The 22,124-nt window shown below is 55.3% G+C and overlaps 1 protein-coding gene across 1 annotated transcript in view; it reads left to right on the forward strand.

The window, feature by feature from the left end:
* Nucleotides 1-16,715, forward strand: part of SV2A (synaptic vesicle glycoprotein 2A) — a 61,025-nt gene extending 44,310 nt beyond the window's left edge. Inside the window, exons 9-13 of the mRNA XM_075907579.2 lie at nt 2,850-3,014; nt 3,923-4,056; nt 6,896-7,099; nt 8,081-8,240; nt 11,663-16,715. Of these exons, the coding sequence (XP_075763694.2) occupies nt 2,850-3,014; nt 3,923-4,056; nt 6,896-7,099; nt 8,081-8,240; nt 11,663-11,846 (847 nt within the window). The 3' untranslated portion in view covers nt 11,847-16,715. The remainder of the gene's footprint in view (nt 1-2,849; nt 3,015-3,922; nt 4,057-6,895; nt 7,100-8,080; nt 8,241-11,662) is intronic.
* The last annotated feature ends 5,409 nt before the right edge of the window (nt 16,716-22,124 follow it).

The raw sequence follows: 22,124 nt of genomic DNA on the forward strand, positions 1-22,124 counted from the left end.
GCCGGACAGCTTTGCTTGGCGGTAGCTCCCCCTCTCCACCACGGCACACAGCACGCTCCGGCACCGCATGTCCCTTGTTCCGGCTGACTTCAAACCAATGAGCTGACCCCCTCCCCACGAGCCAGGATCCCCCCCAGGCTGTGACTCTTGTGTTCCCCAGTCCCCCGCTAAAAAATCCAGACTCCCACCGTGTTCCCCTGCCCCCCACCCAGTCTGCCACTCCCCCCGCTCAGTGCAGCACTGAGCCCTGCCCCCCAGCCCCCAGCTCGGGGCTAATCAATACCGCGCTTCCTTGCCAGATGCTATTCACGCAGTGTGAGATCTGTCTCGTTCATAGACTCCGCCCCCCTCCCCTGCGACAGCTGCGATTTCCCGAGCTGGGTTTCACGCTGGGTTTAGCTGCAGTCAGAGAGGCTGGGCGGAGGTGTGGGGGGGAGGAAGGGGGGGCAGGGCTGTTTGCTGCACTCCTTGACTTTCTGGGTGTCCCCGCGCCCGGCCGCTCCACCCACCGCCGGGCATGGCTCTGCTAGGAAGGACCCGTGCAAAGGGAAGCCTGGGCAGACAACGCAAAACCTTTTGTGCTGGACTGCGGCACCGTCGCCAGCAGAGAGACGGGGGCTTGCCCATCACGTGAGGGATCGCCATCCGCGCCCGAGTAGCCTCCCGGAGTTTAGCACCCAGAATTGAGCTCCAGGGCAGCTCGGTTCCACCGGGTTCTCTTGGGTCAGAGGGTGCTGGGATCCCAGCCCAAAGCAGACAGGGGCGGGTCACAGCACGTCAAACCCCACCCCCGTCAGCCGGGTTGGCCAGGATGCCCAGCCTCGTGTGTCTGTCTGTGACAGCGAAGAGGAGAGCATGCGGACTGCTCACACGTCGGCCGAGGGAGGGACCGGCTGTCAGGGACTCCGTTTGGAGACTGGGGGAGGAGCAGGACTCCTGGGTTCTGGGAAACAGCTCCAGGGACTAGAGTGCAGGGCTAGGAGCCAGGAATCAATAGCTACTAGCCAGGACGGGCAGCGATGGTGTCCCTGGCCGCTGTTTGGGAATGGGCGACAGGAGGGATCACTCAACGATTCCCTGCTCTGTTCATTCCCCCTGGGGTGCCTGGTGCTGGCCGCCATCGGCAGACAGGACACTGGGCTAGATGGGCCTTTGGTCTGACCCAGCCTGGCCGCTCCTGGGTTGTATTCCTGGCATTTTTATTGACCCGCATCCTTGGGAAGGACATCAAGGAAGATGCTGGCTCCTAGTCATGAGAACATAAAAATGGGCACAGGGGCAGACGAAAAGTCCATCTGACCCAGTGTCCTGTCTGCCAACAATGGCCAATGCCAGATGCCCCAGAGGGAGGGAAGACAACAGGTAATCCTCACGTGATCCCTCTCCTGTCACCCACTTCCAGAGAAACAGAGGCCAGGGGCACCATTCCTACCCATCCTGGCTAATAGCCATTGAGGGACCTCTCCTCCGTGAATCTATCTAGCTCTTTTTTGAACCCTGTTCAAGTCCTAGTCTTCACCACATCCTCTGGCGAGGAGTTCCACAGGTTGCCTGTGCGCTGAGTGAAGAAAAACTTGCATTTATTTGTTTTAAACCTGCTGCCTATTCATTTCATTTGGTGACTCTAGTTCTTATATTATAAGTAAGTCACTTTTCCTTATTCACTTTCTCCGCACCAGTCATGATTGGATAGACCTCTCTCCTATCCCCCCTTAGTCGCCTCTTTTCTAAGCTGAAAAGTCCAAGTCTTTTTAATCTCTCTTCATATGGGACCCGTTCCAAACCCCTCCTCATTTCTGTTGCTGTTTTCTGAACCTAGTCGCTGTCCTTGGTCCTGAAACCGTGGCTCGCCATCTCAGAGGGGTGCCCGTGTTTGTTTGTTATTTTAAAAACGAGGAGGCACGACCCACTTCCGCAGATGATGAGCTGTGGGCTGTGCCCACGAAAGCTCCTGGCACTCTATCTACATTTGTGTTAGTCTCTAAGTTGCCACAGGACGGCTGTTGGTTTCAGGGATCTCAGGGCAGAGACTCTGCCTTTCCCGATAGCAGAGAATAATCCCTGCAGGAGAGACCATTTCTTTCTCCTCTTCCTTCCCCTCTTTTTCTCTGACCACCCAACATCCATCTTCCTGCAGTGGTTTAGCCAACACTACCATCAGCTGGAGGCTCAGGAGCTGGTGTGTGGAGGCCCGGCATGCCCCGGGGGGCCCATGCTCTGGATACTCAACGGAGCCCAACTTCCTGGACACGGAGCCAGGCGCATCCCATGCTAGGGGATGACTATGGAGCTTCTGGGTGGCTGGTTTGCATTCAGCCTTGGATGGCAGACAACCGCCAGTGTTTGGGGAAAAGGCTTGCTGGGCCTGAGCCTAGATTTAGGGGGGGGATTCCCCAGTCCCAGGCAGCCCCTTGCACCTAATAGGAAGAACTACGTACAGCTCCTAGCACAATGGGATCCCGTCCCATGACTTAGGGTCCTAGTGCTACCATAATGCCCCTAGTAGCAATAACTATGTACAGCTCCAAGCACAATGGGCTCCTGCCTTATGACTTAGGGACCTAGTGCTACCGTAATGCACCTAGTAGCAATTATTATGTAAAGCTCCAAGCACAATGGGCTCCTGCCCCATCACTTAGTGTCCTAGTGCTACCGTAATGCACCTAGTAGCAATAACTATGTGCAGCTCCTAGCACAATGGGCTCCTGCCTCATGATTTAAGGTCCTAGTGCTACCGTAATACACCTAATAGCTAGACAATGAACAGCTCCTAGTTCAAGGGGGGTCCTGGTTCGTGACTTGGCACTACAGACAGTCAGTACTGATCTCTCGCTTGCTGTCTCTGATAGTTACTACGGCTTGACCGTCTGGTTCCCAGACATGATCAAGCATTTGCAGAACATCGAATACGCCTCCCGCACCAAGCTCTTCACCCGGGAGAAGGTGGAGCACTTCACCTTCAACTTCACCCTGGAGAACCAGATCCACCGCGATGGGCAATACTTCAACGACAAGTGAGTGGCGGGCCGTCCCTCCCCACCCGGGGGCACGCAGCACGCGCCCTCCTTGAGCTTTGGGAGATGGGCCGAGCTGCTGCGGGGCTGTGCTCGTGGAAAGCAACCGGGCATCCCTGTACTGAGCAGGGGAAAGACACCGGGGTGGGGCTGCTCTTACATGGCCCCGTGGGTGCAAAGAAAGGGGGGAAGGTTGTTGCCATTTTCTGTGCTGGGGAATGGCTGGCCTGGCCAGAGTGAGAGGAGGTCTGTCAGCTTGTGGGGTGCGTGTGCACGCGTGTGTGCCTGCATGCATGTGTGTGTGCATGAATGTGTGTGTTCATGTGTGTGTACGCATGCGCCTGCATGCACGTGCACGTGTGTTTGTGTGCACGCATGTGTGCATTCATGCATGTGTGTGCACACGTGTGCTCACATGTGTGCGCACACACGTGTATGTGCGTGCACACATGCACTTGTGTGTGCATGCACGTGTGCATGTGTGCACACATGTGTCCGTGCACATGTGTGTGCATGCGTCTGCATAAATAAATAGGTGCTGGGGGAAGGGCAGCCAGAACCTCATCAGGAATGTGGCCTTGAGGTTGGGATCCATGGTGCATCCAGAGCACAATGTCAACAGGGCAAGCGTGACCTTCACCCCGTCACACACTGATGCCCTAGGACCTCCATCCTCCACGTAAGCCTTGAGTTCCCTGCTGGGCCAATTGCAGGGCCTTATTTAACTCCCCGCCATGGCACCTCATCCGACAGGGACTGACCCGAGACCCACCCAACTCCGGGCACTGAGGGGTCTCCGAACACCCCGTGTCTGGCTTAGCAGGTCCAGCAACCATCTGTTTCCCCCTGGGATGGAGGGCCACCCAGTCCCTGTTGGGTCACTCAGTCCCAGTCTCCATAACCGGCAGGTTCATCGGCCTCAAGCTGAAATCGGTCTCCTTTGAGGACTCCCTCTTTGAGGAGTGCTACTTTGAAGACATCACTTCCAGCAACACCTTCTTCCGGAACTGCTCCTTCATCTCCACCGTCTTCTACAACACAGGTACCGTCCTGCTGCCCCGGCCACAGGTCAGTCTGGACCCGTAAGGCCTGTGTAGTCTGGCTACAGCCGAGAGCGAATAAGTGGCCCCAGCACCTTGCCACACATTAGGCAATCCTGTCTCATCTCCGCTGGCGGTGTAGTTGTTGTAACACCATTACCGTAGCAGCCAACCCCGGTCGGGGGCCCAGTGCTGGGTGTCTATGTCACGAGAGACTCTCCCTGCTCTGAAGAGATGAACTAGACAATGGATAAGCGCAGCAATGTAGAACAGAATCCTGTGCTCATTGGTCCTAAGCCAGTACCCTGGCCATTGGGCCACACTGCCTCTCCGGCTTTCGGGTATGTCTGCACTGCAAAGGTGCGTTCCAAACCCGGGTAGGCTGCGTCAGGCTGGCCGTTTGGGCCAGCAGCTCATATTCAAACGTCTAGGCTTGCTAAGCCCAGTGTGGAGCCAAATTGCCATGTCTTCACTGCAGTTGGAACCCAGGCGAGCTCACCCGTGTGAAGAAGACCCCATGTTTTGCGGTGCGGACACACGCCCTTCGGGACAGGCTGAACTCCCCAGCACTAGCGCTTCCTCCCTAATAGTTCACAGGGGAGGTTCCTTCCTGACCATTCTGCTGGTGGTCCGCTTGGGCCATGGAGCATGAGGATGATTAATTGTGTTCACTAGCCTAACCAGTGCAGCTACACATGCTGCATTGGGGGTCCCTTGAAGGGAGCACAAGTGGCATGAAGTTGATCTTCTGGTGGAGGGAAGCATCTCGACCAGAGAGTCGGGGGAACAAACAGGCTCCGGTTTGCCGGTGCCCTGCAGGATTGAGCCAGGGCTGTTTTAGGGCCTTCTTTCCCTCACCCTGCCCTCAAAATTGCTGCTCTAGCGGCGAGGCAGCTGCTAAAGATCCTCTGCGCCGTGCTAATTAGCTGCCTCATGGTGACTCAGCACTGAATAGATGCGGATGGGCAATGGGAGGGGAGCCGCAGACAATGAGAGATGAGGCAGCTGGTGCTGCCAACCCACATATTTTCGGAAAAGCATCCACAAATGCTGTGGAAGGGGAAACAAACAGCCGATCAATTTACCCCACCCCACCCCCCTCAAAAGCCATCTTCAGCTGGGACAGATGCCGCTCCAGCGCTGGCCTGGTATGCGATCTCGCATAGGACCCCTGGGGACCTCTGCCCTGCCCGCCCTTTGGTGGAGTTGGACCTAGAGACCCAAGGGGCTCATCTGTCCACGTGGATTCAGAATCCCTGGGCTGCCTGCAAGATGCAAAGGGGCTAGTCCTCATCAAGTTCCCCCTTGGTTAATTACCTCCACTGCATGCTGTTACACAGCGGCTGTGTTCCACTTCAGAGGTGGCTGCATTTCGGGGGGAGGCGGGGGGAAGTGAGCAAACACATTGCTGTGTAGCCACTAGACAGCTGCCGCGCTTTGGCCCAGAGGTGGCTGCTTTTCAGTGGTGGGTGACAGCGGTGGGGCAGTGAGAGACAGCAGCCATGTCCCACAGCAGAAGGGGTTTGCTTTTGGCTGCTGGGAGAGCACAGCCCACGCCGTGGGGCTGTCCATCCACTGAGCGGCAGCTGCGCCCCCACCCTAGAGGTGGCTGCATGGCAGAGCTGGGAGAGCAGCCCTGCGCAGTGCTGCGGTGTGGTCGTTAAACTGCAGCCACGTTCCACTTCAGAGGTAGCCGCATCTGCCTATTTAGGGGTGCTGAGTGCCATGGTGCCCGTGCTCTGACTGTATTCAGGGCCTGGAGGGCTAGCTGCCCCCTAGTACAGAGCTGGGTCTCTCCCCCATACACCTCCCACCCTGCAGCATCTCTGTCTATGACAGGCAAGCCACTGTCTTGTTGCTGCCGGGGGGCTGTCTTGTTGCTCCTCTGTCCCCAGCCCCAGGGTATGCTGGCATGCCAAACTCCTCATCCCCGGCCTCACCCCACCCCGGAGCCCACCCCTCTTAACCCAGGCCTGAACCCCTCCCACAGCCCGAACCCCTCGGCCCCGCCCCATTCATGTTGCAATGTGCACCAGTGCAGAGGCGATGGGCCACACCTCACCTCCGTATCGGTGCGCATAACAAGGTTCATTCCACACAGGTTAAGAACATAAACATGTCCAGACTGGGTGAGACCAAAGGTCCAGCTATCCCAGTGCCCTGTCTGCCGACAGCAGCCAATGCCAGGTGCCCCAGAGGGAGTGAACAGAAACAGGGAATCATCAAGTGATCTGTCCCGTAACCCATTCCCAGCTTCTGACAAACAGAGACTCGGGTCACCATCCCTGCCCATCCTGGCTAATAGCCATTGATGGACCTAACCTCCATGAATTTTTCCAGCTCTTGTTTGAACTCTGTTAAAGTTCTGGCCTTCCCAGCATCCTCTGGCAAGGAGTTCCACAGGTTGACTGTGCACTGCAAGAAGAAACTTCCTTTTGTTTATTTTAAACCTGCTACCTATTAATTTCATTTGGGGACCCCCTCGTTCTCATGTTATGGGAACAAGTAAATAACTTCTCCTTATTCACTTTTGATATTCCAAGTTGATATTCGTAGGTAAATTATTTTTTTCTTGTGATAGTGACGTTGTACAATATAGGGAAACTGTAAAATGTTTACTGTTTCTAATCCATGTGTACATTATTTAAAAAAATATGTATCGGCTTACAAGGCAGGTGTGGGGGGGGGGGATGAGTTGGACCCATTCTGGGCACCACCAAAAAATATACAAAACTGTCCCACCTGCCCTCCGAATCGCATAGCGGGAAGGGCAAAGGGCCTGCAAATCGCTCTGTAGCTCAATGCAAGGCCACGCCTGGCGTCTCTTCTCCCTCTCCACAGACCTGTTCGAGTACAAATTCATCAACAGCAAAATCATCAACAGCACTTTCCTGCACAACAAAGAAGGCTGCCAGCTGGACTTCAGCGATGACAACAATGCCTACATGATCTACTTCGTCAGCTTCCTGGGCACCCTCGCCGTGCTGCCGGGGAACATCGTCTCGGCCCTGCTCATGGACAAGATCGGGCGCCTCCGGATGCTGGGTGAGGGGCGCGGATGTTGCCTGTAGGCTGCTGGGGGTTAGTGATGGTGGCAGCGTGGGGATAGTCTGTTCCTTTGGCACATAGACCCTGCAGGAGCAAAAACTGACACACTCCCTCCCCTCTTAAATCCAGCTCCCCTATGGCTTGAAGCTCTCCCCTGCTGGCCAGAAAGGGTCTCACCCCTCTTTGGTAGAGCTGGGAAGGAAAGATTTCTCCAGCCTGTGAAAATTTTTGAGATGTCAAAGTTTTCCCTCATCCAGCATCAGGATGAAAATTTGAAATCTCAAAACTTGTCCTGACCTGCGCATCTGAATATTTTCTTTCCATATCCATTGTGTCTCCATTATTTCGAAGCGTTTCATTTCAATTTCTACCTCTTTGGAGAATAGCGGGGTTCTTTTGATCCTAAATCACCAACCTTTCGAAAGGGAAAAAAAGTTGTTTTAAATGGAAAAACTGAACCCCCGCCCCACCCACAATGGCTCGAAATGGGCCGTGCGCCAGACTTGATCCTTTCCCACAAGCAGGTTCAATGAATCCATTTTCCAACCTCCCTCCCCCCCAAAATGTTGAGTTGAAACTCCCAACCGGCTCTGTCGTTCCTTGGCTGATGCTTGAATAGATCCTCTTGGTCCAGGGGGAGCAGTTGTATCCAGCCTTCTCCGCCCCAGCCAGCACATAGGGGAAACCTCCATAGCCCCGTGCCCCTGCTGCCTTTTGTAGCCGGGAACCCTGCTGAAGTCAGGACCTGGCAGAATTGTGGAGGAGCAAAGAGGAAGCCAGCGAGCGATGGTGGGGAGGGCAGGGAGGTGGCAGGGGGTTGGGCATGGTTAGGAGGCGATGGAGGTTGATGCAGGGGAGATATTCTCACACCGGGGAGGAGGCGGAGGATGCTGGCTCTGCTCAGGTTTTTGGGAGGCCAATACACCCTCCCCGCCCCCCCATCCCCATCCTAACTCACCTCTCCTCGTCTTGGCACAGCCGGCTCCAGCGTGATGTCGTGCATCAGCTGCTTCTTCTTGTCGTTCGGGAACAGCGAGTCGGCCATGATCGCCCTGCTCTGCCTTTTCGGGGGGGTGAGCATCGCCTCCTGGAACGCCCTGGACGTGCTGACGGTGGAGCTGTACCCTTCGGACAAAAGGTACACGCCCCTGCCCCCTTTATCCACCCAAGGCAGGGCGAGTCCGGACCCTGGATGCCCCGTGGCCAGGTTCCGTGAAGCCCCCTCCAAGTGGCTGAAAAGGAGGAATCCTGCGTTAACCGTCAAAATCTGGGATCTTTGGGGCCCTGATGGATTAGTGATCAATATCTGGTGAGGCCCAGAGGGCTTGCTGGGCCAGCCTGTTGCGGGAGGGCAGGTGGCTTAGTGACTAGCCCTTAAGGCTCCCAGGTTCTAGGCCTAGCCAGCCCCAAAAGCAATGCCTAGTGGTTAGAGCAGGAGGCAGGCCTCCTGGGCAGAGTGCATCAGAAACTTTCCATGGAAAGCCGAGTGTTACTATCCCAGCTGGGTTTAGCAGAAGGAAAACTTGAGCTGAACCAGGCACAGACTTGACCAAATGTCGGCTGGAGAAGCAAAGAGCAGGGCTCCCTAGCTCCGTGGGACAAGTAGCACCTCCCTGATGCCAGGGGTCACAATTTTACAGCGACAGCCTGGATACTGGGGCCTTTGTCTTAAGGCACCTATTACCCCCATGCCCGCTCCTGACTCGTCGCACTGGCTGGCGGGTCCCCTGGAGCTGGGGAAGCCCTGCTGGGGGGCTTCTGGGCCTCTCCAGCAGCAGAGCAAGAAGGCACTTGTCAATTTCATATGAAATTAACAAGAACCTGCCCTGGCCGGTGCTGGAAAGCCAAAAAGTTCCATCTCCGTTCTCCCCGATGTTGCCTGAAACCCGCTTTCCATCACCCCGCTCCGGGAGGGCGCTTTTCTCAAAACGGCTCCACTTTTCACAGAACGGGAGTCCCTCCCCCTCCCCCCCCAGCCAGTTCCAGTCCCTACTCTGGGCATGGAGCTGCCTCCGCTGGGCTGAGCACTGGGGCGCCTGGTCGTCCTCTTCTCACCTCTGCCGCTGACTGGCTGCCTCTTCCTCTCCCTGCACCCTGTGAATCTATTGGCTGTAGAGCAGCGATGGGCGACCACCAATCAAAGGGGTGGGGGGCGCATGTCTGGCCCTCCTTCACCTCAGTGGGCTGCAGCAGCTGGTGGCTCACAGGGGTTCCACCTATGGCCCTGGCCTCCCCCCCCCGTCTGCCCTTCCCACGCGCCTCTCGTGCACGGGGACACCAGAGCCCCACACTCACCGGCTCCTCCCTCCCACATTCGGAGCACGTGACTCGCCTGAGCCGCGCTCCCTCCCTGCGCCTCCCCCTCCCACCCAGCTGGAATGTGGCGGACAGCTGTTTCGTGGCATTTCAGCTCTGGGAGGGAGGGGGGGAGCCGCACAGGCACAGTGCGATTCGGGCGATTTGCAGCAGGTCCGAAAGGACTGGAAGGGAAGGCGGAGGGAGTGCAGGGCTCTGGCGCCACAGTGCACGAGAGGCGCGGGAGGAAAGGGGGGCAGCCAGGGGCCCAGCGGGCTGCAGGTGGAGCCCCGATGAGCCGCACGTTGCCCACCCCTGCTGCAGAGTGAGCCCTGGCCTGGGAGAATTCGACTCTGAGAGCGGAGCCATTGAGATCTTACGCCACAGCCCCAAGCACCGGCACCCACCGTGGAGCTGGACCATGCCTGTGCCAGTTCCCTGAGCAATCAGCTCCTAACCCTGTTCCTGAGGTGCCAGGGGCACCCTGTAAATCTTTTGTGCGTGAGGGAGGCCTGCAAAGGATTCTGGGAGCGCAGCGACTTTTGCACCAGTGAGGGAGGCTGCGGGTTCGAGGGCCATGTCCAGGACAAGGAATTGTCACTGAAATCAGTGGCTGCAGCTCAAGGGCGCCACCTCCAGGCCAAGCCGCGAATCACACTCCTTTCGCCTAGGCCTGGGAGTCCCTGCAGCTGCCCCCTGTGGATACTGGCACAACTGAGGCTCTGCTCAGTGTCTTGTGATCTCTGCTGCCCTGCAGGCAGATGCCTCCTCCCCTTTCAAAGCTCTGGGAAGTGTCTGACAGCTAAGGGAGCTGCTTCTTTTGGGGAACAAATGAAAAAAGCTAAGCGTGAAGGGCCCTGATACACCGGCACCCGGTGGCAGCCTGGGCTGCCCTTCTGGATGGTGCATTTGTGCTCTGCTCTCTGCAGTCTCCCCCCCCAGCAAAAGGGTGCAGGATGGGATTCAATGGACTAGCCTTGGATTTAGCAGGGGATTTGGGGGACCCTGGAAGGAGGAGCCCCCATCTGAAAGCAGGTGGGTGGGAAGCAGGGCACCGGAAGTGGGGCCCTTGTGCTGACTGTAGGAGGGGTGGGGAAGCTGCAGCCCTCATTCCACATTAGAACACAGGCACTGTCTCGGGAGAGTTTCTTGGGTGCTGAGGCCTTGTCTACATTGGCACATTTTGTCGCCAACCCCGACCTTTTGGGGACAAAGCAGCGTGAGCGTTTACACTGCAATGCAACTTTTGTTGGGAAAAACACCTGGTTTTGGCGACAAAAAACTTCCAGTCCTGCCAGAGACTTTTGTCTTTTCCCCTCCCTTTATTGTCTGCAAAGAGCCAGGGTGGACTCTTTTTTTTTTGTCGCGAGAACAAGCTTCCACCAGTATCTCACAATGCCTGGCCTGATGGCTCTGCTCAGTGACTTGTGATCTCTGCTGCCCTGAAGGCACATGCCACCCCCCCCCCCTTTCAAAGCTCCAGGAAGTGTCTGACAGCGGAGGGAGCTGCTCCCTAGGGGGAACATACAAAAAGCAAATCATTGGTGTGCTCCTGTTCTGCCCTGCTAGGAGCACAGCGGCAGGCAGGCTGGAGAGACGGCGGTGCTGCTTTCCTCAGCACAGAGAGCTCCCAGGGAATCCCAAGAAGCACAGGGTTCAGCTCTGCCTTCCCTTCACACTGCACTATGGGATGCTTACCCACAATGCTTTGCTCTGTCTGTCCACGGGAGACCTAGCAACACGGCCATGAAATGTCAACAATGGGAGGCAGAAAAACGGGTTTGAGCAGTTTTCACTTTTGGCGACATTTGCATTCTAACAACACTTTCATTGCCAAACCTTCCCAGTGTAGACAAAGCTTTAGACCAGCCAGCGTAGCTTTGCCGAAATCAGTGTTAAATGCAGCGGAGTTACTGATTTCCTGCTGAAAAAAATATCTGCAAAACAGCAGAGTGTTAAACAGCCCTAGTGTGTGGCTTTCTCTCTCTCTCTCTCTCTCTCTCAAATAAAAATCCTTTCCTCTCTCCAGCATTGGGGGTTATGAGCACACCCGAGCTTGGGGCCCCATTGTGCCAGGCACTGTGCGTATAGCGAAAGAGAAGCAGGCCCTGCGACAAAGAGCTCACACTAGAACCGGAGCAAGGAAAAGTGACTTGACCGAGGCCATGCAGTAGATCAGTGGCAGAGCCAGGAACAGCCTGTCCAGTTTCTTCATCCCCATCCTCCCTTCCCCCATATCTTCATCCCCTCTCTCCTCTTTGCTAGGACGACAGCCTTCGGCTTCCTCAATGCCCTCTGCAAATTGGCGGCCGTCCTGGGCATCAGCATCTTCACCTCCTTCGTCGGCATCACGAAAGCCGTGCCCATTCTGCTGGCCTCAACGGCACTGGCGGTGGGCAGCTCGCTAGCGTTGAAGCTGCCGGAGACGCGCGGGCAGGTGTTGCAGTGAGTGGGGGGTGCGCCCCCAGGTTTCCCCCACCCCCCCCAGGGAGATTAGAATTGTTAGACACTGTGAAATGTCTTATTTTCTCATATTGATGATTTTATTTTTTTGCTCCCCTCCCCCATCTCCTTCTTTCCCCTCCACTCCCCCCCTTTTTCCGGTGTCATAACATGTGTGAGGATCAGCTCATTCGTTGCGGGAGTTGGGGAGGTTTGAAAACTTCACTGAGAAGGAGAGGGGGGAAAAAAACCTCTGTGCACTAAATTCAGCCTGGGAATAGCCCGGCCCTGGCAGCGTGAATCGATTCACTGGGCCGGCGGCCGATTGGCCTGGCTCCTGATCAGAGCCGGACATCGCGAGGGGCTAGGGCCAGATCCTCAAAGGCGGTTTCTAACGTCTAGGCGCCCTGCCACGGAGCAGCAACCCAGAATCCCTTTGCGGAGCTTGCCCTAGGGTGTGCGCGGGCGACCACGTGCTCCATTTAATTTTACACGTGTGGGTGTGAACTAGTGGTATGTGCAACGTGTGCTCACGGCTCTTGGCTGTATAATATTCTCCGACGCCTCATTGATTTGTTTCATCGGGCACCTGCGGTGTGTCGAGAGCAACGCAACCCCCGTCGCCCTCCCTTCCTACCATTGCTTTCGTGGCCCACTGAGTCGTGCGTGAACCAAGCCAGGTTTGCAGCAGCCAATCGGCCCGAGTGACGGCGTGTCTCTGTGTCACGTGAGCCGAGTTTGAAATCCTGGGCGGCGCGTGTCCTTGCATCGTGTCTCGTCGGTCTCGCACATGGCTGGTAAATCCGTGCATTCGCCCTGTAGAGTCTAGTGATATCAGACATTCATACACTTGGCAGGCAGCAGGTCCAGGATCTCGTTGGCACAGGCAGCGTCTGCGTCAGAGCAGCAGTTCCCTCCTTTGTGCTGGTAGGAGGATCATCCTGAGGCTCCATGCCTCAGTTTCCCCATCTGTAATACAGGGGTCCTGATACGTGCCCCCTTCTGTGGAGTGAAAGGGGAAAGGGGCTGTCTGTAAGGGCAAAGCAGAAGTCATTTTTTCCCTCCTTTGGCCCAGTGGTCCCTGGAAGCCGTGCGTTTGGGCAACCACTCAGGAGAGATTCTGGTGCCGCCCCGCCCCGCCAATCAGCAGAGCGCCCACAGCTGGGTTTGTGTCTCTACTGGCGGTGCACATTCGCACAGGCCTGGGTGCACAAAATTATTCCGCACACGGGTGGGGAAAAAAATCTGCACATGAGCAGAAAGATTAGCGGGCACATTGCTTGGGATCCACAGCAGCTCTGACATCCCGCTGTACGCGGACAGAGCTTAGCCCACTTCCCCGGGCAGTCTCCTCCCATCCCAGTGTGCGTTTCAGATGAACAGCACCGTGCCGCTCGGGTCCTCGATGATCGTTTTTGTCAGGATTTTAAACGCTGTTTCTTCCATTTGAAGGGGGGAGAAAATTGGACTTTGAGGCCAAGGGGTTGGGTTTTGCGGGTTTTTTAATTCTCCCCAAGAACAGCTGTTTGGGGGAGGGGTGATGGTAGCACCTACAAGACCCAAACGGAGCTCATGGCTCCAGCACAGTCATCCGGCAGCCCAGCTGGCTAACCTCTGTCTTGTCCCTAGTGGCGGTGCACAGTCGCACATGCCTGGGTGCACAAAAATTATTCCGCACACGGGTGGGAAAAAATCTGCACACGAGCAGAAAGATTAGCGGGCACGTTGCTTGGGATCCACATTGCTTGCTGCTCGTTCTGACTAGGCATGGCGCCTCTTCGACTCTGTAGCGGTCTGTCTCTCTGCCCTCCCCTAGCTCCTCAGCTGGCACAAAGGTCGGGTCCAGGCTTATAAACCCGCCTGCATCCAGAAGCGGACTGGCAATCAAAACAGGCCTGAGAAATGGGTTGAGACCAGCCCGCCCTGTGACGTCACCCCTGTGTGCCCCTCAAGCCTTGCCCCCTGCGTCATGTCCGGCACGGGGCGCAGGCGGCGGGTTAGAATCATAGAATCATAGAATAATAGGACTGGAAGGGACCTCGAGAGGTCATCGAGTCCAGCCCCCCACCCTCAAGGCAGGACCAAGCTCCGTCTACACCATCCCTGACAGATGTCTATCCAACCTGTTCTTAAATATCTCCAGAGAGGGAGATTCCACCACCTCCCTTGGCAATTTATTCCAATATTTGACCACCCTGACAGTTAGGAATTTTTTCCTAATGTCTAATCTAAACCTCCCCTGCTGCACTTTAAGCCCATTACTCCTTGTCCTGTCCTCAGAAACCAAGAGGAACAAATTTTCTCCTTCCTCCTTGTGACACCCTTTTAGATATTTGAAAACCGCTATCATGTCCCCCCTTAATCTTCTTTTTTCCAAACTCAACAAGCCCAGTTCATGAAGCCTGGCTTCATAGGTCATGTTCTCTAAACCTTTAATCATTCTTGTCGCTCTTCTCTGTACCCTTTCCAATTTCTCCACATCTTTCTTGAAATGTGGGGCCCAGAACTGGACACAGTACTCCAGCTGAGGCCTAACTAGTGCAGAGTAGAGCGGCAGAATGACTTCACGAGTTTTGCTTACAACACACCTGTTGATACAACCTAGAATCATATTTGCTTTTTTTGCAACAGCATCACACTGTTGACTCATATTCAACTTGTGGTCCACTATGACCCCTAGATCCCTTTCCGCCATGCTCCTTCCTAGACAGTTGCTTCCCATCTTGTATGTATGGAACTGATTGTTTCTTCCTCACTGGTATCGACACTCCACTTAGCTAGATTAGAGCCAGCCTGGCTCTGGCTACACATGCTGCCGTCACACCACGGCATGGAATGGAGACACCTTTAAGTGACTTGACCATGGTCATACAGAGAATCTGTGGCAGAGCCGGCACTCAAACCTGGCTCCGGCTCCCTCCTCACTAACCACTGAGCCATCCTCCCTGGACATCGCTGGCAGAAAGAAAGGGCCTGGTGCTTTTGCCATAACAAAGCTTCATTACACAAAAGCGTCGTCACATATTACAAGCCAGCGATGTGCCCCGACGATCCACCAATGTGCGGTGGTTTTTAATCTTGTGCAGTGGGGCGTGTGGACCTGGTTCCATTTAAACCAGACTTACCGTGGTTTGGCTGACCCGAAACTGAGAACGGGGGCGGGAGGAGGGTCGGTAAACTGAGCTAGCAGCAACCACACAAGGGTTTGCAGCCCTTCAAGCCTGGCTCTGCATTAACCCAGTCTAGCTGCGCTGGAAGCGCTAGGTCTTGTTCATCTCCTGTGTGCAGACAAAAGTCAGGAGCCGCCGGGCCCAATTTGTCGGCGCCGTGCGTCATTTACAGCGAGGTGACGCGCCCGCACAGCGCCGTTGATGTACCGGGGTGGCCCTGCACACCCGTTCGGTCACTTGCACAGCAGGTGTGCACCGTTTTCAGAACGGTGGTGACTTGCACTGAGATGTGGCCGTGCAAGGTGCAAGACAAGGAGCGAATCAGCCCCGGGCTTCCCATGGCAGCTGGTAGCTGGGGCAGGGGGAGCAGGGGGAATCAGCAAAAGGCCACGTCGCAAGCACCGGCGTGTGACACGACAGAGAGTGGAAGTCCTGAAGCATGACAGCTGCTAGACGCTATTTTAGCAGCCAACCCCACAGGCTATTCCTGGGTAGCCTGGCCCTTCAAGAAGGGCCCCAAAAGACCATGGTAGGACAACGGTCCCACCTCGCAGGCGACGCACCTCGAGAAGCTGTACTGGCCCCAGCTACGCTGGTTTGGCTGCCCCACTGTGCATGGGGCTAGACTGGATGAAGGCCACATTGTGACGGGCACCAGAACGGAACCTGGGGTTGCCCATAAAAGCTGGTTTTAAAAGGCCGCTGTAGCGGGGGTGAGCAAACCTGCGCCGGATGCCAGCCTAGCTGACACCAGGACAATCGGCATCCGCGAGCCAAGGCTGTTAGTGCTTCCCGATTTTAACCCGGCTGTCTGTGCCGTTTTCCCATCGGCCTGGCTGGCCTGCGGGCTTCGTGGCTGCCTTGGTGACGAAGGGGGCTGATTTTTTAGAAAGCTTTAACTCAAGCCCCTGGGTGGAGCTTGTGCCTCTTGTGGGCCACGCACGTCTCGCCGTAGAGCCCCACCCCTCAGCGCCAAACGCGCGCGCGGATCTCAGACAGGATGGCACAGCTGGCGTGGATGGTCTTGCACAGTCATTTACAACAGACTCCTTGGAATCTTCCAAGGCACCTAAATCACTTGGGCACAGATGTCTCAGTTTTGACTGTACCTTGAGAGCCTGCATTTTATAGACATTGGGCTCTTCCATCACTCAGTTGCTTTGGAAAATGTTACCCCCCCCCCCAGGCTCCAAAGTCCCCTTGTCAAAAGGGCCTCATGAGTCGGACCAGTTGAGTTTTGTGCACATAGCTTGGTGTGCATAAGAGATCTGATTTGCAGGCAGTGTTGCGAGCCGGGCTAAGATGTCGCAATTTGGGTGTACACACACACACACACACACACACACACACACACACACACACACACACACACACACACACACACACACACACACACACACACACACACACACACACACACACACACACAGCCAAAATCATTAGTCCCTTTTACCAATGTCTCCTAAATCTTGTTGAAAGCCAAGAGGATGTAGGCGCCTAAGGGTTTATGTCACTTTTGGAAAGCGGACGTAGGTGCTTATGAAAATATTCCCCCGCGTTTCCTTTTAAAAAAACGTCAGGGCTTGTTGGATCAGGCTTTTAGTGTAAAAATCTTGTTGCCAACTTGAGCCAAAGACAGGGGGTCAGGAGGTGCAAACGTCCTAGGCAAGAAGGCTTTTTCTTATTGGAGCAAACTGATCAGAGGAGGATGGTGGGGGGTGTCTGCCCTAGCCTCCCCCTCCCCCCGATTGCTTTGAAATTGATTTTAGAATGTAAAAGAGTTTAACTACGGGGGGCGTTGGAAAATGTTAACCTGCTGCTTGAAAAGGGAGGGGAGAAATTGTGTCTCACCGTTTGAAAGTTGTCACTTTTTTCCCCTCCAATGTGTGCTCTTCCCCTCCAAAAAAACAGGACCAAATTTAGGCCCTGCTGCAGCTGGGCCCCCATCTTCTGCAGGGCCAGCCTACTAGGCCTGGGCCCCCTAGAAGTAACCAGCACCCCGGCCTTACGCTCTCCCGCCCCCCCACGCCGTGTTGCCAGGGCTCACACGCAGCCACGCCCGGCAGGCGCCTCATGGGAGCAGGAGCGTTGGCCACTCTGCATGAGCCGGAAAAAGCACAAGGCCGGGCAGAGTCTCCCCGGCACCCCACTGCCACTCAGATCTCACCTGCCCCCCAGGATCCCTCATCCCCAGCTAAACCCCGGAACCGAGGCACCGCCGAGTGTGGGGCTAGGCCTGGCCTGCTCCCTGAAGGGTCAGGATGCCGCAGGGCCAAGCGCCTCGACGGGTCTCTTCTCCACCGCGCCCGCATCGATCCCAGGGACCCCGCGGGCATCGCCACCCCCGCACCAGGGTGACGCTGCAGTCACCAAGCACAGCACAGGGCCCCCAGCAGCCTAATTCTCCTCTCCACTGAGCCTGCGCTCCATGCGCATTAAACCGGCAGCAGGCCCGGCAGCTCCACCCCAGGCCTGGATCCTCATCCCGCCAGGGGAAAGGAGCCACGACTCCAGGAGACGTTGCCACGGCGATCGGCTACCAGAGCCCCTTCTCCATCACAGAGCAGCCCGGAGGGGAGGCTGGCGGGGGGGGGGGGGGGGGGCTACGATCCAGCCGCCCCGCGACAGCCCCAGTGCTGTGTTTGCAAAGGCGGAGGGCAGGGGCGGGCAGAGGGAGGTTTTCTCAGACCCCCCTGGAGGGCCGGCTCTGCACAGTTGGGTTTCCCCCATGGGGCGGAGCGCAGCGCATTTTAAACAAGCAGCTAAAACCTTCCCGCCAGCAACGGTCAGGAAAGCACAACGGTACCTGCGGCAACCTGAGACGCGCCCAACCCGCCGGGCTCCCTCTGACACAGGCGCCCAAATCCCCACTCTCCTCCCCTCCAACGCCTGGAAAGAACGGGCGGCGGGGTCCCCGCCACGAGGCTCCTGCTGCCTTTGACAAGACTGATGCACCTTGGTGAAGAGACCAATCATCAGGACCACGGGAGGGTGGCTCTGTATAAGAGGCGAGCGAGACTAAAAGCACAATCATAGACTCGTAGGCCTGGAAGGGACCTCGCGAGGTCCTCTAGTCCAGTCCCCTGCCCTCACGGTAGGACCAAGCCCCATCTAGACCATCCCTGTCCCGTATCTGTCCATCCTGCTCTTAAATATCTCCAGTGATGGAGGTTCCACAACCTCTAGGCCATTTACTCGGGTGCGTCACCGCACGGCATGTAACCGGTTCACCAATGAAGCGGGATTTTACATCCTTAGTTTGGGACTCTCCTGCCGCACTTGTCCCCCCCCCCCCCCCCCGAGTCAGACGTATCGCTGCGCTGAGAACGCTCTTCCCACCCTGCAGATGATGTCGAGTTTTGGCCCCTTCCCTCTCGCGTGGGAACGAGAAGCCAAACTTGCAGAGGTTTGCAAAGCAGAAGCCTGGGGCCGTTTGCCTTTGGGGCCAACCGAAATGGTTGCGTCTCGCCTCCCAAATCCTGTTTTCAACGCGATGAACCGACCAACCCCCGAGAGGCGTGGCAAATGGGACTGTTTTGTTGACAAAGCGTCGAGTGACGTGTTTTGGTGGGGGTTAAATGCTTCCCTCCCCCCTTTCTGAGTTGGCAGACTGGCCAACCCCAATCTCCTTTCGGCTCCGCCAGATCGGTGTGCGGAGGCAAAAAAAGGATTGCAAATTCCACGCACAAGCCCAGCTCTCCGAGACATAAGCCATAACGTGCACCGAGGGGTGCTGCGGACCCCGGCGGTCTCATGTCTGGATGCACAGGACTGCCCCCAGGAACAGGCCAGGTTATCTTCGCCACAGTCGGCTTAATCATCCTCCCCCAGCCCATGCAGTAAAACACGCCCCCCGCCACCTGCGAGGCTCTGACTCTCTCAGCGCCAGGTGGTGGGGAGCGAGAGATGAGCACAATCTTCAGAAATGCCGTCGCATGGACGGCTCAGCACAGAAAACCCCTTCCAGTGCCAACGCCCGGATGACCCTTGATGGCCGAGGCCAGAAGGAACCAGTTTGCTCGTATTGTCTCACTTCCTGCATAGCACAAGGCAAAAAATCCGCCAGGGATTCTCAAGGACATGAAGAATAGTGATAGAAATGTAGCCGTCTTAGTCTGGTGTAGCTGAAACAAAATACAGGACTATGTAGCACTTTCAAGTCTTTAAAGTGCTACATAGTCTTGTATTTTGTTCAAGGACATGAGGCTGAGCTGGGCAGATCTTTGGATGAAACAGCCAGCGCCGAGCCACTCTGCCCGAGCTGTAAGGCTGCTCAGCCTTGTGCCAACTGGATTTGCCTGCCCAGGGCATGCAGGAAGGCGGGAGAGACTTACAGACCTTGCATTGCACCTTGTGGAACACCGGCAGGTGGAACCGAAGCGAGGACCGCTGGAGATTAGCATGTGAGCCTTTCCCCCTGGAGCGAAAAGCCAGCTGGCTGGCAGCTACGGCTGTCAGGCAAGCTCCTTCTCTCTGTAAGTGGTCTCAATGACACTAGATGGGACAGCAGGTGGGTTACATTTGCACAAGGGCATTGGGCGGGGATCGCGTGGGGACAGCCAATCTGCCTTGTTGGAGAAGCTGTAAAAACAGGTGTGGTTTTACATCTCCGGGGGAAGTCCTGGGGGTAGAAGGCCCGGGTTTGCTGGCTTGACCCTGATTTAGCAAATCCAGGTCACCCCTGTGACCTTCACCTGGGCGATTTCCCTAGAGTAGCTGCTAAAAATGACAGTGCCTCATCTCTGCGTGGGTTTGGCATCGTGATGCAATAAATACATAAATAAAACCACACCTGTTTTGGGCAGTGAAGAGCGTGCGAGCCGGTGCTATTGGCCCCTCCAATGTACATCTGCATCCCCGACCCCCAAAATCCAACACCCCACAAGAGAACCCCCAAGCCCATGCAGAAGGGATCCTTCCTCACAGATCCAAAACTGGTTCCCCACGACCTGCACCAGCCCTAAGCAATCAAACAGCACAACCCATCCTGTTTTTTCTAAGTAACCGTCGCGCGCTCTCGCTCTTCCCATTCTTTGGTGTAGCTGGTCTTTTAAAGAAAACATTCGTAGTACTGTCCGTATGCAAACCTGTGCCGTGGAGTAGTTTTTAGATGTTTGTAAAGAACAACAACAATGTACAAAAACCCCTCTCCTGCCCCCCAAAATATCAAGCAAACGAATACGTCAGCTGTGGTCTTTGAGTTATCCATTTTGTATAAAACAGAGTGATTAGATATGACAATGATTTTAAATGTCATGCTGGGGAAAAAAATCAAATAAAAAAAATAAGGTGCTGTGAATTTAAAAAAAAAAGGCGGTGTGTGAGTCGGTGTGACTGGAGAAGGCATTACGCCCCCTGCTGGCTCAGTGACTATTTTTGCCAGCGCTATGAACTATATTCCATAAAAATCAATGTAAAAAGAAAAAAATATTAAAAGATTCAAAAATTTAAAAAAAATTCCACAGCCGTCCTGAAGTCTGTGATGCCCGGTGGAGGTGGAGGTGGAGGGAGGGTTTTGGGGTGCTGGGAAATAAAGAGATGTGTGACCTCTTTATGTTTGCACACCCGATGTGTATGGAAGTGGGGAGAGGAGGACAGAGCATCAAAAATGGCCAGCATCAAAATATAAAGCCAGATGTTGGAGAAACTTCTCCCCACCTGTGCTTCAGAGAGCAGACTCTTCAGGTTTTTATTTCCTAATCGGATTCAGCTTCCGACCCGGCCAGGAAAAACAGCTCCGGCAGTCCCAAAGGAGAAAGCTCGTGGGAGTTTCCCTGGCCCTGTAAGATTCGGGGGCCTTCCAGCTATGCCTCTGATACAATCGACGAGGTCTGTCCATTCCAAACCCCACACCCACAGGCCGGGCCTCAATCATTCCGTCGTCATACGTGCCTGCTTACGCTCACTCTTGCCCTGACAGCCATCGGGAAATCCAAATCAGGCTGCAGCCGCGCTCTGTATTCCCTCTGGAGTTTTAAGCTCCACATTTAGTTTGTATTGGGGAAAGTGTAAACTCAACAAAGACACAAGATTAGAACAACCCTGAGACAAACTGAACAAACAAACAAGAAATTGGGAGTGGGGGCCAAAAGGCTCTGCCCTAAGAGTGTTTTGAATGGTTCCCTGTGTTGTTTTCTACTAATAAAAGAAAGTTCTTCACACAGCGTGTAGTCAACCTGTGGAACTCCTTGCCAGAGGAGGCTGTGAAGGCTAGGACTAGAACAGAGTTTAAAGAGAAGCTAGATAATTTCATGAAGGTTAGGTCCATAAAAGGCTATTAGCCAGGGGATAAAATGGTGTCCTTGGCCTCTGTCTGTCAGAGGCTGGAGAGGGATGGCAGGAGACAAATCGCTTGATCATTGTCTTCGGTCCACCCTCTCTGGGGCACCTGGTGCTGGCCACTGTCAGTAGACAGGATACTGGGCTAGATGGACCTTTGGTCTGACCCAGTACGGCCGTTCTTATGTTCTTACCCCTCCGGGCCAGCGTGCAGAAGTGACACCCTCCAGCATAGGGGGTGGACAGACAGACAGAATATTGACCGGTTGTTTTTCCATTGCCCCAAACTGAACGCCTTGCAAAACAAAGCGGCTACGTCTACACTGGCAGCTTCTTGTGCAAAAACTCTTCCAGAAGAGAGCGTCTATACTGGTATGTGCTTTTGCACAAGAGCATCCATGCCAGTGTAGACACCCTCTTCTGCAAGAAAGCTCTGATGGCCATTTTAAGCATAGGGTTTTCTTGCGCAAGAAATTCACGTTGCCTGTCTACACTGGCCTCTTGCGCAAGAACAGTCGCGCAAAAGGGCTTATTCCAGAGCGGGAGCATCATAGTTCTTGCGCAAGAAGCCCTGATTTCATACAGCAGAACGTCAGCGTTCTTGTGCAAGAACTTGCAGCCAGTGTAGACAGGCAGCACGTTTTTGCGCCAGAGCGGCCGCTTTGGCGCAAGACTGCACCAGTGTAGACACAGCCAGCAGAAATAAGGAACAGTCCTGCTGAAATGAAGTGGAAATGAGGGCCTGCGAACGGCTGATCTTCCGTCAGCGAACAGGTAAAAGTCCTGCTGTATCTGTTGCCCGTTTGGCTGCGGGGCTCACAGCTGAAATGACGTGC

This window comes from Pelodiscus sinensis, chromosome 22 (genome assembly GCF_052426305.1).
Source record: "Pelodiscus sinensis isolate ZL-2025 chromosome 22, ASM5242630v1, whole genome shotgun sequence".
NCBI classification, from domain to species: domain Eukaryota; kingdom Metazoa; phylum Chordata; order Testudines; family Trionychidae; genus Pelodiscus; species Pelodiscus sinensis.